This window comes from Lissotriton vulgaris, chromosome 4_1 (assembly GCF_964263255.1).
Source record: "Lissotriton vulgaris chromosome 4_1, aLisVul1.2, whole genome shotgun sequence".
NCBI classification, from domain to species: domain Eukaryota; kingdom Metazoa; phylum Chordata; class Amphibia; order Caudata; family Salamandridae; genus Lissotriton; species Lissotriton vulgaris.
In genome coordinates, this window is record NC_141691.1 from 1,440,147,360 (window position 1) to 1,440,163,149 (window position 15,790).

General features: G+C 39.6%; 1 protein-coding gene across 1 annotated transcript; it reads left to right on the top strand.

Annotated features, from left to right (window-relative positions):
- Positions 1 to 4,600: 4,600 nt before the first annotated feature.
- LOC147724084 (uncharacterized) lies at positions 4,601 to 12,349 on the top strand. The gene is made up of 3 exons (XM_086966946.1): positions 4,601 to 4,612; positions 8,270 to 8,282; positions 11,430 to 12,349. Exons 1-3 carry the CDS (start codon positions 4,601 to 4,603, stop codon positions 12,347 to 12,349), a joined length of 945 nt encoding a protein of 314 aa, XP_086823072.1.
- Positions 12,350 to 15,790: the final 3,441 nt, after the last annotated feature.

A 15,790-nucleotide genomic window follows, 5' to 3' on the forward strand; every position in this document is an offset into this window, starting at 1 on the left:
TAAGAGCTGAAATTGAAATTATATTTGCTCACCTATAAATGTGCAGCCATACAACAGTCCACAGTAAGCATATCACTGATAGAGCGTCACCCAACTATAATTTTACCATACTCACCTGGGCCCAAATTCAATAATTCATAACTTAATCAGGTAACCTTTGCTCTAATACCAGTTATTTTCACTTACTAGGTTCTATACCATTAACTTACCAATCTTTGTCGCTGCTACCTGTAAACCTATCGGATCAGGGTGTTAGATTGAAGATAGATAGAGAAAAATAACATTTGCACTCTATCTATAATAACCACAGACTCGGAAAAGTTTATAACTCTTTATCTCAATTTCTTAAAAGGTCATGATCCAAAGATTAAACACCAAAAGACTCTCAATAATGAAAATCAGTATCAGAATGTAACTATGTAAAAGGAGTCTTAAACAGTTTTCAAACATTTAGCAATAGGGAGGGTAAGAAAAGGAACATGATATGCAATCAAAATGATTTTGAGCATTTTACAAAGGAAGGGAAAGAGAAGGGAAAATAAGTAATCGAAGCTTTAACAGTAGGAAGGGTAAAGAGAGAGAAACATTACAATGACAAACCCACACAAATTTATATTTACCTAGAATGGTGTGAAAACCAACCCTGGCCACAGGTTAGTTTAAAGGACAGAACCCCGAAAGTTGCAGTCGCCAGTAGGCTAGTAGGTGCAGATCATAATCAGGACAGGTAAAGCCAAATTGGATCAGTACAGGACCACCAAAGGTTAAGACTGGCACCCGCAGTTAAGTTGCAACGCCTGCGCTACTCCCTCTCTGCAGCTAACAGCCAGAACCCGGATTGGGTTATCGATTTCCCCGACAAAGTGCTTCCCCAGCACTTCAGCTCCCAGAACCCCGATTGGGTTATCAAATCTTTCGACAGAGTGCTCCGTAGTCCTCTGCTCTTGGTCACCTTTTAAATGCGTTGGGTCAGTGACAGGTCAGCTATTCGGACAAGTCGGACAAATTAACTAGCTAAGCCTACCCTAGTTATACTATTTTGCAGGTCAGTGTACCACCCCCCAATGTTGCAAGTGTAAGAATTCCCAATTTTGATTGGGCAAAAGGATGAGGAGAGGTCATCACACTATACCAAAATGAAACTTTCTGCATATCATATTTAAATTTACGTTCCCGCACATCAGTTTATTTTCTCATGACATCTTTATTTCACCCGACAATGAATGTTCTATTAGTAAATACATTGTATAAACATTGTACAGTTGAGCTTCCTCTGACAGAGGTAAAGGGTCAGCTACCCAGGCGCATCTTGGATGAGACAGTTCCTGGCAACAATTCAATGCCATTTCTGAAATGTCCCTTGGTTTCTTGTGCGCATGTTAAAAATGGATGCAGTGGGATCTCGTCAAGCCCAAATGAGTTACATGTAAAAATAGAAAATGAACAGTTTTAGAACAAAGGATAAAATAATATTCTGTATACCACTTATCTCTACTCCCATTACTTTATTTTAACTATTGCATTAGGAATTAGGCAGAACAAACAGATTAGCAAAAACAGCTGAGCAAGCTTCATGCATGCGGTAACACAGAGCAGCCATTTTAGTTCTAGTGCGCAGAAGCGAAAGTTTCCCTCCAAAGCAAAGAGTACGTCATGTCACGTGAGTATGACAGATGCATGCACAGTAATAAATCCCGCTTTGCAGCAGCCATTTTATTTGCAAACGGATTAACATTAGTAGAAACACATATGCAAGTTTCTTCTAGATACCCAATGTTCTGTGAAAGGCAATATTATTATGACAAACATCTTGATTAATGTATTAACGTTATGTCGAGAGGACTGATTACAAGCAAATTGCATTATTTGCAAATCATTGCTCCATCACCACCATGCGCCAAATGGTATGGTGAGCATTTCACCCTAATAATACATTGTGTTAAATTAGTTACTGCTAAGCGTATCACTGTGGATATGCTCTACAGTGGTGCGCATATCACTGTGCACTGTGGAGTCACTCACAAAGTGTACGCTGCTTTGTTTGGTAAATTAGTTGCTGGTAATCTTATCACCATGGATTTGCTGTAAAATGGGGAGCATGTCACTGTGGAGGTACTCACATACTCAAAAAGTGTACGCTGCTTTGTTTAATGGTGAATGTATCGTCTTGTGCTTACAGCCATTTGAGCCCAATTAAGGATGGCCGTCGCACATCTTTTGCCGCAGTGTGCCTGATGCAGCGTGTGATATGGCACTGGAAGCTGGAGACAACTATGCGCAAGGCCACACTTCAATGGCACAAGTCACAGCAGACCATGACAGCCCACTCTGACACTAGAGGCAGTCGCACCATAAATATTCACTTGGATTTTTCATAGAAATCACACACCCGCAGGTTTTTATGCCCAGCAGGTTGCCAATTCACATAAGCAACAGAGAATGGCGCTGTGCTGCAAAACTTAGCCATGTCCTGTTCCCATGAACTGCTGGACATCAAGGATGTCGTGGCATCTCCTCTCCCCAGTCATTGACAATATGGAAAGACTGAGTCACCCGAGAGCGGTTTGACTGTTAGTTTATTTCCTGTAAACAGGAGCAATCACTACACAAACTGCAACAGCAATTTCCTTCACCTCTTGTATTTTCCTGGTATCCCAAAACTTGCTAGCACTAACATTCCACCCAGAGCATTCCACATACTGGTCCTCAGAGATCCCTAGCAACAGCACAGAACATATCATTTTTTTTTCAATTATGACATTTGGTGAGCGCGCGGCTACCCCCAATGGGGGTGTCCCAGCGCTGAGGACAGCAACGACGTGGACCCTAAGGTTTGCAGCTGGAAATAGTAATGTCTTCAGTTTACATCTGAACTGCGATTCTGATTCAGTCAGGCGAAGATTTACTGGCAGGGAATTCCAGAGTCAGGAAGTAACCACCGCCAAAGCTCTACCACCTTTTCTAGGGCGATGGAATCGGGGGGGAGCAGGAGACAGAGGTGGTGAGATCTATGAGCACGTGATGATTGGACTAGCTTAAACCTTTGTCTGAGATACCCCAGGCCTTTCCCATACAGAGCCCTACAGGTAAGTACCAGGACTTTAAACTTGATTCGGGAGGATATTGGCAACCAGTGAAGGTTCTTCAGGTGAGGGGAGATGGAATGGCGGTAAGGGACCTTGCAGATCAGCCTGGCCGCAGCATTCTGAACGATCTGCAACCGTTGTAGGAGATAGGCTGGAACTCCCACATTAAGGCTGTTAGTATAGTCCAAGTGTGAGGTAATGAAGGCCTGGACTATAGTCTTCATAGATTCCATTGGCAGGTAGGGGGAGATATTTTTTATCATGCGCAGTTTGCCAAAGCGGGCAGAAATCACTTTACGAATTTGGGTCTTATAGGATAATTTGTTATCAATTTGAAAGCCCAGATTGCACGCAACTTTAACAGGGGATGGGGGCGGGTTCAGCTCTGACCGCCACCATTTGGATGGCTGCTTAGTTAAAAAATAGCACCTACGTTTTGTCGGTGTTGAGCTTCAAGGTGTTATTAGTCATCCAAGATACAATGTTGGAGAGACAGGTTTTAAAGTTCTCAAGTCCCTGGTCAGAGTGGTGTCTAAAGGAGAAAATTAGCTGTGCATCATCAGCATATGAGACCACTCTGACTCCATAAGCCTCTATAAACTTTGCCAGGGGTGATAAGTAGACATTGAAAAAAAAGGGACTGAGAGCCGACCCTCGAGGGACTCCACAACTAAGGTTTTTTTAAATCTTTGGACATGAAGGGTCGACACCACACCTGCTTTGTTCTGTCCGTTAGGAATGATTTTATCCAGACAAGGGGGGTGTCACAAACCCCTATATTATGGAGTCTATCCAGCAGTATGGAGTGGGAGACGGTATCAAAAGCCGCAGACAGATCAAGGAGCACCAATTACAGGCAGACTCACTGTTTTCCACACCAACATTCAACTGTATACGATTTTATTGTTTTTTTTTACCAGTACATTTTGGCAGATGTGATCTGTTGTAATTTAGCAGAGGACTACGAGCTTCGGTAAATATTGCATTACTTGAAATTCCATCCCTTCCATATTCATCTTATCAAATGGATCACAATTTACCTGCACCTCGTAATCAGGGACAACATCGCCAATAATGTATCTGATGTTATTGCACGTGCCCACATATACTGTATACTTACAAAATGGTGAGTAGAAACAGAAAAGTGTGTGTGACTTTTTATTGCGATGCAAAACATCAGTTGTGTTTTTGAATAATGGAATGCCTATGGACTCAAAAAAGGATGCTACTATGGTGATGCAAAATTTAAAAAAATAAAATGTGGTTTAGTAATGGTGAGCTACACAGCAATAATTCCTATGAATGTGCTGCTTGTGATATCACGTCACATTACCATTTCATTAACCATATGTTCAAATGGCAATGTAGGGGTCAAAATGTCTTTAGTAGATCACACTGTCCAGAACCACCACACGTACAGTCTAGCACGGCTGGTATAATTTTCATGGACTGGGCTCTACTCAAGTGAAGTATGTTCCATCTGACCTCAAATATGTATGTGGTATTGTGAGACTATGGATAAAAGTGTACACACTGCCAAATATAGACTTCCATTTAGCTGGTCAGCTTTTGAATGATATGTGTGGCACTCCTGTATGACTCCCTGAGACCTGAAAGTGTGTTTGTAGGACTAGGTAGACCACTTCAACCCTTAAAGAGGTAGCCACGGGGTCTATTACCAAAGTAAGTACACACCTTGTGAACAAACCTGACCATTTGAACAAAGAAACCAATTATCATTAAGGTCTGCAGTGAAGCATGGAACATAATAAAAAAAAAAATGAAGGATTAGAGAATGATCTATGTGACTTGTTTTCTCACACGCCCAGAGATAAATGACTTCCTGCTGCCATTTCTGGGTATGAAAATATTTACTGTTCTCCTCCTAGGCTGCAGCTATTATGTTTTAAGAAACCTAAGGGTAGATGCATCAACGTTTTTTTTTGCGATTCCTTATTTGCGAAAAATAAGGAATCGCAAATAAGGAATCGCAAATGTCAATGCATAATTTTTTTCGCAATTTTATTGCGATTCAGTAAAAATCGCAAATTTTACCAAATTGCTGTAAAATTGCGAATTCTTAATTGCGATTTTGCATTTTGCGATATCGCAAATTGCGAAATTACACACATGATGAATCTCATTGATTCAACTGCCTGAAAGCCAGTACAGCAATTAGGCACAGCTGCTCCATTTTTTGAAGGTGAGGTTTGGCAGTTTGCTTAGTGCGCTTTCCCAGCAGGTTGCTACTGCAGTGTCTGCCTGACAAATCTTTTGAAAAATGGAAAATGAGAATCCTGTTGAAGAGGGGCCAGCCAGGAAAAAGAAAATTACGTTTTCTGATCAAGAGTTGGAAATTCTTATTGAGGAGGTGACTGCAAGACAGGTTTTTGGTAAGCTGTCTCTGAAGGTTCCTGAGGCTGTTAAAAGAAACCTATGGATTGCCATACAAGCAAAGGGGAACGCAGTAGGAGTGGCACATTGTGACATAAACAATTTACAAAAAAGATGGTATGACCTGCGCAGTCGTGCAAAAGAGAAGCTAGCAAACAGGAATAAATCAGCAAAGAAAACTGGAGGTGGAACACCCAGGGATAGACCCAACACCCCCCTGGAAGACATGGTGGAAGGCACACTGTTGACTGAGGCTGTAATTGGAGTGATAGACATTGATACTTCTGAGATTCCAACTCCTTCTGAAGGTAATTGAATTGTATATGCTTTTGATTGTCTGAATGGAGCCTAGAAATTTCAAGAGTGTTGTGAAAGTAGTTGGATTAACAGCATTTTTATTTTTTTTATTTTTTTTAATTACAAGCCATAGGTAGAAAAAATACATTGGTACATTAATTTCTTCATAATTAAACATACATTAGACAACAATTTACAATATCCAAGAGACAACCCTAGACAATAAAATGCTACAGTGATAATACAAAAACTGCAGTAATGTACAACTGGTCATATCGATATAGAAATATTAGTTGAAGACAACTAATATTATGCTTAAAAATTCAAACCTATCGATATAATACAATAATAATATTAAAAAATATTATTGCCGTACTTAAAATATTAGTTCCAAAACATATTAGATCACCCAATATATAAACAACTGGTGATAGGCAGCATCAAGATTATTATTATTATGCCGTTCATAAAGTGCTAATGCAAAAGTGGAAAGACCGACGCTTGAAAGTGCTATTGTTATTACGTGCAAAATTTGGCCTATATTAAGTGACTAATGCAATAAAGTGCTGATGTATAGTAACACAAATAGTAATACATTTCATGAAGTGCAAACATAATAACGTACAATTTTTTTTTTTGACTAATATATACGATAAAAGTGTTTAGCAATTTGATATAGCACGGCAGATGGATACTTGTAAATGTAATACCATCTTACATTTAACTAAAATATAACAATCACCTTCCTTTTAACAGTTCAAGCTTCTTAAAATGTTCCCAATTTGTTTCAAGTTTTGCAATCGCACCCACTCTACCTGCATAGGCTCTCTCAAAATTATATGTTCTTCTCATTTTATTAACCCACTTAACATGACATGGACTCACAGTAGATTTCCAATTTTGCAAGATCAGGGACCGTGCCAAGGCAGTGGAAATAAAAATAAACACTTCTTGTGATTCATTGAACCTATTCCTGTCTTTACCAATGCCAAAAAGGGCCACTTCCACTTCTGGAAGAAGAATTTTCCCAGTTGCTATCTCCAAATCTGCGAAAATCTCCTTCCAGAAGGGTTCTAACTTTGGACATGAGAAAAAAATATGATACCAACCACCCTGTCCCCTGGTTTTGCATTTAAAACATTTATTCTCGCATTCAGGGAACATTCTCTGTAGGGCCTCCGGGGTATAATATGCCAGCCAGCGAGAAAGAAAGGACATTCTCTTATAGTTAGCTGCTCGAAGTGCTCTGTTTCCTAAATAACATATTGTCTCCCAGTCTTTATCTGACAATACACACTGTAATGTGAGACTTATTTTCTCCAAGTGGTTAATTATTATAGTAGATGATCCAGAAGGGGGGTAACTGTTTATACCAGAATCCAATACCCTTATGTTTCTCCCCATATAACGCTGTTAACAAAGCATTGGGTGTTGTATCTAGACTTCCTACTTCTTTTCTTATCAAATAAATCAATTGCAAATATTGAAAAAACATGAGCCGCCTCGGATGTGTTCTATCTCTAACCATTTGCCAGCTAATTATCGTATTTTGAGTTCGAAGGTGCCTTATTTCACAGAATCCGGCCGATTCCCATTCTGTCAGATGACTTGAAGAAATCCTAAGACCCATTTTAGCACATTCTGACAGTTTCATATAAATAGATCCATCTGAGCCATGTTTTTCAAATAACAGCCGTAATCTTGATGAATACCCCATCAGTGTCTTATATCGTGTTCTCTTTGGAAGCTTTGCAGTTTTTAAGAAGATAAAAATTTGAGAGCCTGATTCCTCAAGCATTCTATTTAAAAAAAAGTTGTCTCTTGTCTGTCTAGCCTTTAATAATCCTGCCATTATATCGAAAAAAGCTGCTTCGTAATATGTATTAAAATGAGGAAGAGTAAGCCCGCCTTGGTTAACAGGAAGTTGTATTACCGCGAGTTTGACTCTATTGGCCTTTTTGTTCCAAATAAATCTTCTCATCATGGATTCTAGTTCGTTAAAAAAGGCCATATTGACTTTGATTGGAATATTGCTAAACAAAAATAAAAGCAGAGGTAATATGTTCATCTTTATCAATGCCACTCTGCCAATCAATGATAGGGGCAGTATATCCCATTGTTCTAAAAGGCTCTTGATTTTATTCTTTGTTTTTATGTAATTCAGTTGAAAAAGTTCTTGATAGTCTCTGGTCACATAAATCCCTAAATATCTTATTGGGTCCCTTTTTTCTGCTTGAAACTGAAGATCTGGCGGAAGGAAATCTAAATTTGAGTTTAAAATAAGAACTTCCGTTTTTTTCTCGTTGATTTTATAGCCCCCTATCTTCTCATATTCCTGAAGCTCTTTCATAAGATGTAAGATATTTTCTTTATCAGGAAACATATAAAGGATGATGTCGTCAGCAAATAATTTTAACTTCAACATTCCAGCAATTGGGGAAGATATTGCATCATTATTTCTGATTTTTATTACCAGGGGTTCGATAAAAAAGGTGAAAAGCAGGGGTGATAAGGGGCAACCTTGCCTTGTGCCCCGTTTTGTTTTAATCTTCCCTGCTTGTTTGGCATTTATTATCACCTGGGCTGATGCCCCTTCATAAATATTTTGTAGCATGCTAATAATAGGGGCGGGGAATCCAAAATAACCCAAGGAAAAAAATAACGCTGACCAGTTGACTAAATCAAATGCTTTTTCTGCATCAATCATAAGAATGCATGCAGAAATTGAATTAATATTAAAATAATCTAGTGCCTGTATTAAATATTCTGTGTTGGCAGCCATACTACGACCGGCTATAAAACCTGTTTGGTCTTGATGTATTACCTCCTGGGCTGCCAACACGAATCTTTGAGCCCAAATTTTCATGAAAACCCTATAGTTAGAGTTTAATAGACTAATTGGTCTATAGGAATTTACGTCCTCTGGATTCATGCCTTTCTTAACAAAACTAATAATTGTGGACTCTTTAAACTCTGAGGGAACCCTACCACCTAGTCTAATATAATTAAATAAATGTTTCAAGGGATCTTCCAATTCCTTCAAAAAAACCTTATGAAATTCGAATGGGAATCCATCCATCCCTGAAGCCTTTGCTCCCGCTGTGGCTTTTATACTATTCTGAATTTCCAGATGGCTTATATCGCAGCCTATTTGATTAGATCTAAAATTGGAAATTTTGGGGATATTCAAATTATCAAAATATTCCCTGATCAATATTTCCTACACTTGAATATCAGTAGAGTATATTCTCTCGTAATGGTCAAGGAATATTTTCTCAATTCCCTCACTTCGAGTATCTATTCCACTTGATGGATCTTGGATTTTTAAAATGATGGAAGACTCTTGTTTTTTCCTGATCGAATTTGCCAACAGCTTACCCATGAGTTGACTTTCTTCATATAGCTTTTGTTGAAAGGCTTTTGAGCTATTTATCTCTTCCAGGATGAAAAAGTCCCTAAGTAATACTTTAGCTGGTTCCCAGTTATTAGGTTTTTGATTCAGTTTCAATGCGTACTCATTCTCAGCAGCACGCTGAAGGGCAGTTATTTTTCTTTTTCGGTCATTTGCTTTATTACAAGAAAATGCTATAATCTGTCCCCGGGCTGCTGCTTTGAATGCCCCCCCTAATGCAAAAGGCTCTGCTGAGTCCTTATTTACTAGAAAAAATTCCCTTATCCAATCTTTGAAACCCTCAACCCATGTCATGTTCTGTAAAAGGGTACGATCCAACTGCCACCTAGATCGCTCCCCTGTCGTACCCTCTAATATTAGTTCAAGCTCAACCCTCCCATGATCTGAAAAGGGATTACAGCCTATCAATGCGTTGGAAATTTGGAGTGATCTAGAGGATAGAAAGAAATCTATTCTAGAGGCTATATGGAACCTATTAGAATAATACGTGAAAGACTCTAGATTGGGGTTTAGGGAACGCCAGGAGTCTCGCAATTGATATTCTGACATAAAAGCCTCTAACACCCCTTTAGTCTTTGGTTTTATTTGTTTCTTATTCTTGTTAGAGGTGTCCCTCTTTAAATCCGGGATATAATTGAAATCACTTCCTACTATTATTTGCCCAGCAGTGCCCCTTAGTATTTCCCTAATTTCAGTCAGGGCCGAGGTGTCATCAAAAATTGGGCCGTAATAATTTACAAAATTGAATACCTTTTACAATTTTACTGCAACCCAAAGCCATCTACCTTTAGAGTCTCTTTGCATTCGCAAAATTTCCCAGGGTAGATTCCTTGAGAAATAAATAGCGACACCCCTCTGGGCGACCCCAGCTGAGGAAAAAAACCCATAGGAAAAATATCTAGGTAGAAACAACTTTGTAGAGTTTGATTTCAAGTGTGTCTCCTGGAGGAAGACCACATGGGGTTTAAAGGCAATTGCCCATTTCAAAAGGGCTCCGTATTTCTGTTTATTTAGCAGCCCATTCGCAATAATGGACAGGATTTTGCATAAGTCAAATCTCATTGATGATGCTATGAAGTTCTAGACCTCTTCTGTACCAACCAATGTTAAGAATAGAAAACCTACTGAACTTGTATTTTTTTACTGCTTTCACCCCCCCCCACCCAGGACCCCCCAGGAATGTGGGAAATCCCTCCCCGTCCACACTGCCCACATCCCACCCCTTCTTCTTCTTCGGGTGTCTTCTTGTTACACCCTGGTGTGACCCTTGACCCAGGAACACCCGCCTGAATTTTTCCACACTCTTTCTTTTTTTTTATTTTATTTTTTACTAGATTATAACATTAGATTCCTCATATTTAACATTCAGTTAAGCCAAGCCATTGAGCCTAGGCCCTTGTAGATATCTCATTAAGAAGGGTCTGAGCCTCTTCTAAATCAGTAAATAGAAAGAATGTTTCCTTAACGAGAACCTTCAGCTTTGATTGCTGCGCAATCGAGTCCTGGGCACCATTAGCTTTAAATAACTGTAGCAATTTTACAAACTCTTTCCTTCTTTTAGCTGCAGTTGCTGTCATATCTGAAAAAATCCTGCATTTTGTAGTTTCGGAAACAGTAAACTGGCGTTGTTTATATGCCTGGCATGTCCCAGCAGGGACCAAACTCCCGTCTGGCAGGCAGACGAAATCAGTGACAGCAAGGCATCATCTCTCTCGGCGCATCACCTCCCGATTTCCCTATCGCGCCGCGTTGCACAAGTGAGTCTGTGTTTTCTTTACAGCTTGAGGCTCCCGGTTTTTCCTGTAGCTGCAGTCCTCCAGCGTCTCAGCGTCTCCAGATCGCAATCGCCATTACGGAGGCGGGGTAATGGGTCACGAGTCACGGGAGACTAAGCAGAGGCGTAGAACTCTGCAGTCATCCCTCCGGCTCAAGACGCTGCGTCATCCCCACTTCAATGATTAACATCACTGTAATTCTGTTGTGTATGATATGTTATCTGTGTGTTACCAGCAACAGTTATTTAATGTTAGGAAAATGAAAGCAGTGCATTATGGGAGTTGTAGTTTTGAAGAGTCCATCATGCACACAAACAATATTTTGTAATTGAAACTTTCTTACTATGAAGAACCATAATGAATGAGACTGGGATCATGTGATTGTGTAGAATTTCACTTTTTATTATTTATTTTAATGAACGTGCAAACTTTAAGTAACATCATGTTTGCATTTTTAAACCATAGAAGCACTGCAAGAAATAATTGAGCGGGATTTGAGGGATTTCAACAACCAAGAAGTTCAAGAAACACAATTGAGAAATGCCCCTAGCACATCAGCATCCAATTCACAAACAGGGGAAAGACAGAGAGTGCGACAACTGCTGCAAACTGATTCTGAAACAGAGCAGAATGACGATGTAGCTGATAGGCAACCTCAAAGCACTCCAACAGTCACAAATAGAAGGCTAAGTAGGCAAAGGAGACTTCAGCAGTTTTCTTTGCGCCGAGGTAATGTGAGAGAAAGTGGTCATTTTGGAGAGGGTCCCATCACTGGCAATGTTGTGGAAGACAAAATCCTAAAGGTACTGCGCCTGCAAGGCCAAGACATTAGAATAATTAAGGGAAAACTGGGACATATCAGTAAACAAATGGGTTCTTTATCTACCTGCATGAATAAAATGATAAATGTAATGAAGACAGGCCATGAAACATCTTCATTGAAGCTTGACCGCATTGCCAATTCTTTGGAGACCATGTGCACATTGATGCAAAAACAGCAAAATATAAGTGGCAAAAGGCAGGTACGACTACTGACCAACATGCAGGCTCATAACAGGCAAATGACTCGCCTTTCCAATTGTACACGTGGCCTCTGCAAACTGAGCCTTTCAACCCAGGTACTCTTGATGAAAACATTTGAACATATTCAAAAGGGAATGGGGACTACCTTTGAACCATCAGGAATTTCACAGTCTAATGCAACCCCAGAAAAGCAACTACCAATGGGGGAGAGTGGTGCCGGCAGTGCTGTGAGTGGCACACTTGAGCATTGCTTAAGTGGCACACGGCGTAGTAACAGAAAGCTGAATGATGCAAGTAATATGGCCATGCACAGTGGAAAAAATGCAGGGAAGGCATTAGGAGTGCGTGGCCATAAGAAATGACATTATGTCTGTGATGCCTCTTGATTGGTATTAATAATGTCAAAGTTGTCAATGGTTCAATAATTATCATTTGAACATTTCTGATTTAAAGTACAGTATTAAGTTTGTGATACAGTCAAAGTCCATGAAGTGAATGCATTTCTGTTTCACTTTGAATTAAAATTTACATTGATTACAAAACCAAAAATATCAGAGTATGTTTCTTACCTCTTTTAGAAGTAGTGCTGTGTGATCTCTGCCCTTCTCCTTCTCCCCTCTGCTGCCTCTGGTCCATGTGCTCTTGCTTGTGGTTGAGGAGGCTGATTGTCATTTTGAGGTAAAACATCTTCTTCATCAAGTTCTATGCCTCTCTTAGTTGCTAGATTGTGCAGCATTGCACATGCTGCTACTATTTTGCAGCAAATGTCTGGTTGATATTGCAATGCTCCACCAGTTTTATGAAGTATTCTAAAGCGTGATTTCATCACACCAAAGGTCCTCTCTTTCACATTCCTGGTTGTTATGTGAGCCTGGTTGTAGTGCTGCTCTTTCCTGGAAGTTGGATTTTTGTATGGATTTAAGATATAAGACCTTACTGCATAGGCACTATCTCCTGTTATAGAAAACAATGTAATTTGAAAATTGCACAGAAGACATGTGCGAAGATGAATGAAAAGTGTGTTTAGAAGAAAAAGAAATTTACCAAGCAGGTATCCATCATCAAATTGACCTGCAAGCAGTCTAGCATGAATGGCACTGTGTCTAAAAATGTAGGAGTCATGGGCACTTCCAGGGTAACTTGCAACTATGTCTGTGATAATGGTTTTGGAATTACAAATTGCTCGAATGTTAAGGGAATGGAAGCATTTTCAGTTGCAAAAAATATACTCATTTTCAGAGGGTGGGCAAATTGGAACATGTGTGCCATCTACACAGCCAATGACATGTGGAAATTGAGCCATGTTGTAGAAATCCAGCTTGGTCTTCATTAACTCCTGTTGTGTGCTAGGAAATTTTATATGATACCTTATTCTTTGTAACATGGCATTTAGAAAAGCATTAACAAATCTGGAAAGTGAACTCTGGGAGACACCACCAGCAATGGCTATTACACCCTGAAATGACCCAGAAGCAAGGAGGTGCAGTGAACACAATACCTGCACATGGGTTGGTATGGCTTGTGTCCTGCGTGTTTGCCTCTGCAAAATTGGGTCCAATTCTTGAATTAAATCTAATATTAAAGTAGCATTCAGCCTATACTTAGCAAATATCTCTGATTCAGTCTGCCCTAGTAAAGTTATGCGCACTCTGAAGATTCTCTCTTGTATGAGCCTTCTCCTCCATCCTGCAGCTACTCTCAACCTCTGCCTGCGAGCCAAAAAGAAAAGTGCTGCCATCCTGAAAGGCAAATTCAAGGTCTAGGAGGTCCTTATATGCAGCACTGATGATTGACAGCTGTAGTGCAAGAAGTTAGTTAAATTAGCACCAGGTTCAACTTCTTCTAATTTTAAGAATTCCAATTTGCGATTTCTTAAAAAATCGCAAAATGCAATGTTTCATGCATTGCAAATTAAATGCGATTCGCAAACTTAGCAATTTTTTTAAGAAATCACAAATATTTTTGGGATCCCTAAAAATGCGAAAACACATTAATAATTGATGCATCCCAAAACCATGAATTGCATTCGCAAACGGCCGAATTATGTGATTCGCACCGTTTGCGAATGCAATTATGAATGATGCATCTAGGCAAAAGGGTTTTGGTTATGCGATTTCTTAATAGCAATTTTTTGCGATTCTCTATTAGAAAATCACAAACAGCTATGTAAAGCTGTGTATTGCACTGTTTGAGATTCCCAGTGGGTCACAAATGACCTACCTCATTAATAATCATGGGGCAGTTCTTAATTTGCGACCCATTGGGAATCACTGAAAACACAGGGATGGTGGTTTGCTGGGGACAGTTGACCACCCATGTCTGTGTTTGCTTTTAAATAAAACAACATGTCTTTTTAAATACTGTGGGCCTCATTTATGAGGCTGTGCGTCACTTTTACGCCGCCGGTGCGTCACTTTTTGTGACGCATCAGTGGCGTAAAAAAAGTGCCTTGTTGTGCCATATTTACAAAGTGACGCATCTAGGTAGATGCGTCACTTTGTAAACCTCTGCGCCACATTATACCTGTGCCATTTATAATGTATTCAAGGAGGGCGTTTTGACGCAAGAAAGGGTCATGGAAGTGACGCAGTGAAATCTATAAGATTTCACTGCGTCATTTCTTGGCAAAATCTTACGCCTGCTTCATGCAGGCGTAAGACTGACGCAGGCACTAACAGCATGGGACTTGCCCATGTGAAAGTACACATTGCTGGAGTTGCGTCACTTTTGTGACACAATCCAGCAATGTGTCACTTTTGCGCCTACAGATACGTCAGAAATACGGACGTATCTGTAACTCCTTGCGACATGATGCGTCATATTATAAATATGAGGCACCAATCATGTCGCAAGGAGTGTACACTGAGAAGTGACCTATCGCTGCTTTCACGCAGCAATGCTTTACTTCTCATAAATGAGGCCCTGTCTGCTTTCCTTAAATGAAAACGGGATGTGTTTCAAAACTAAAAAATAAAAAATATTCTTTTCATTTATGCATTTGCGAAGGGGAAGGGATTCAATGGGGACCCCTTCCTGTTTGCGAATGCATTAGCACCACAGTGAAATTGGTGTTAAAAAGCAAATTTTTTGCAACCGTATTTTGGTCGCGAAACATTTGCACATAGCACTGTGAGTCTCTAATAGGAAGGGGTGCCCTTAACACGCCCCTTCCTAATACCGACTCGCTAATCCATTTTGCGATTCGTTAATAGGTTCCAGAATCTCAAAATTGGGTATTGTACATAGGAACATCCTTTTTTTTATTGCAAACCTTTGGAAAGCATGATTTCTAACCAGAACTGTATACAACAAACTCAGAAACATGCCTGTGCCAATGTATGTGTTTCAAGAATAATAGGCTAGATTTCGGGAGTTGCAAAGATGTTTTGCCAATATAGCGTTTTGAAAGTATATTTAAACAGCTGGTGCAAAATATATAAAATAATCGCAAGAAAACAGATTAGTACATAAGAATGCAGTTTTTTAGGAGAGAACATTCTCTTGTGCTTATATTAGGACAATCGAGTATGTTTAAAGTGTTGCCACAATGGAAGAAAGTGAATATATTTGTGCTCATCTTCCCTCTGCAGATAGAAATATTCATATATGCTATAAATGTTCTACATATTCCGACGATGAGATCCCATGATCTTTAGAATTATTGCCAGAAGGAGTATTTTGTTAACATATACCGTAATTACATAGTTGTAATTTATTGAAAGGTCATACATCCCTTTAAAGTAATGCATCACATGTTGTTTTTAACGCATTAACCTTTCTGAAAATTATGCATCGTATACATG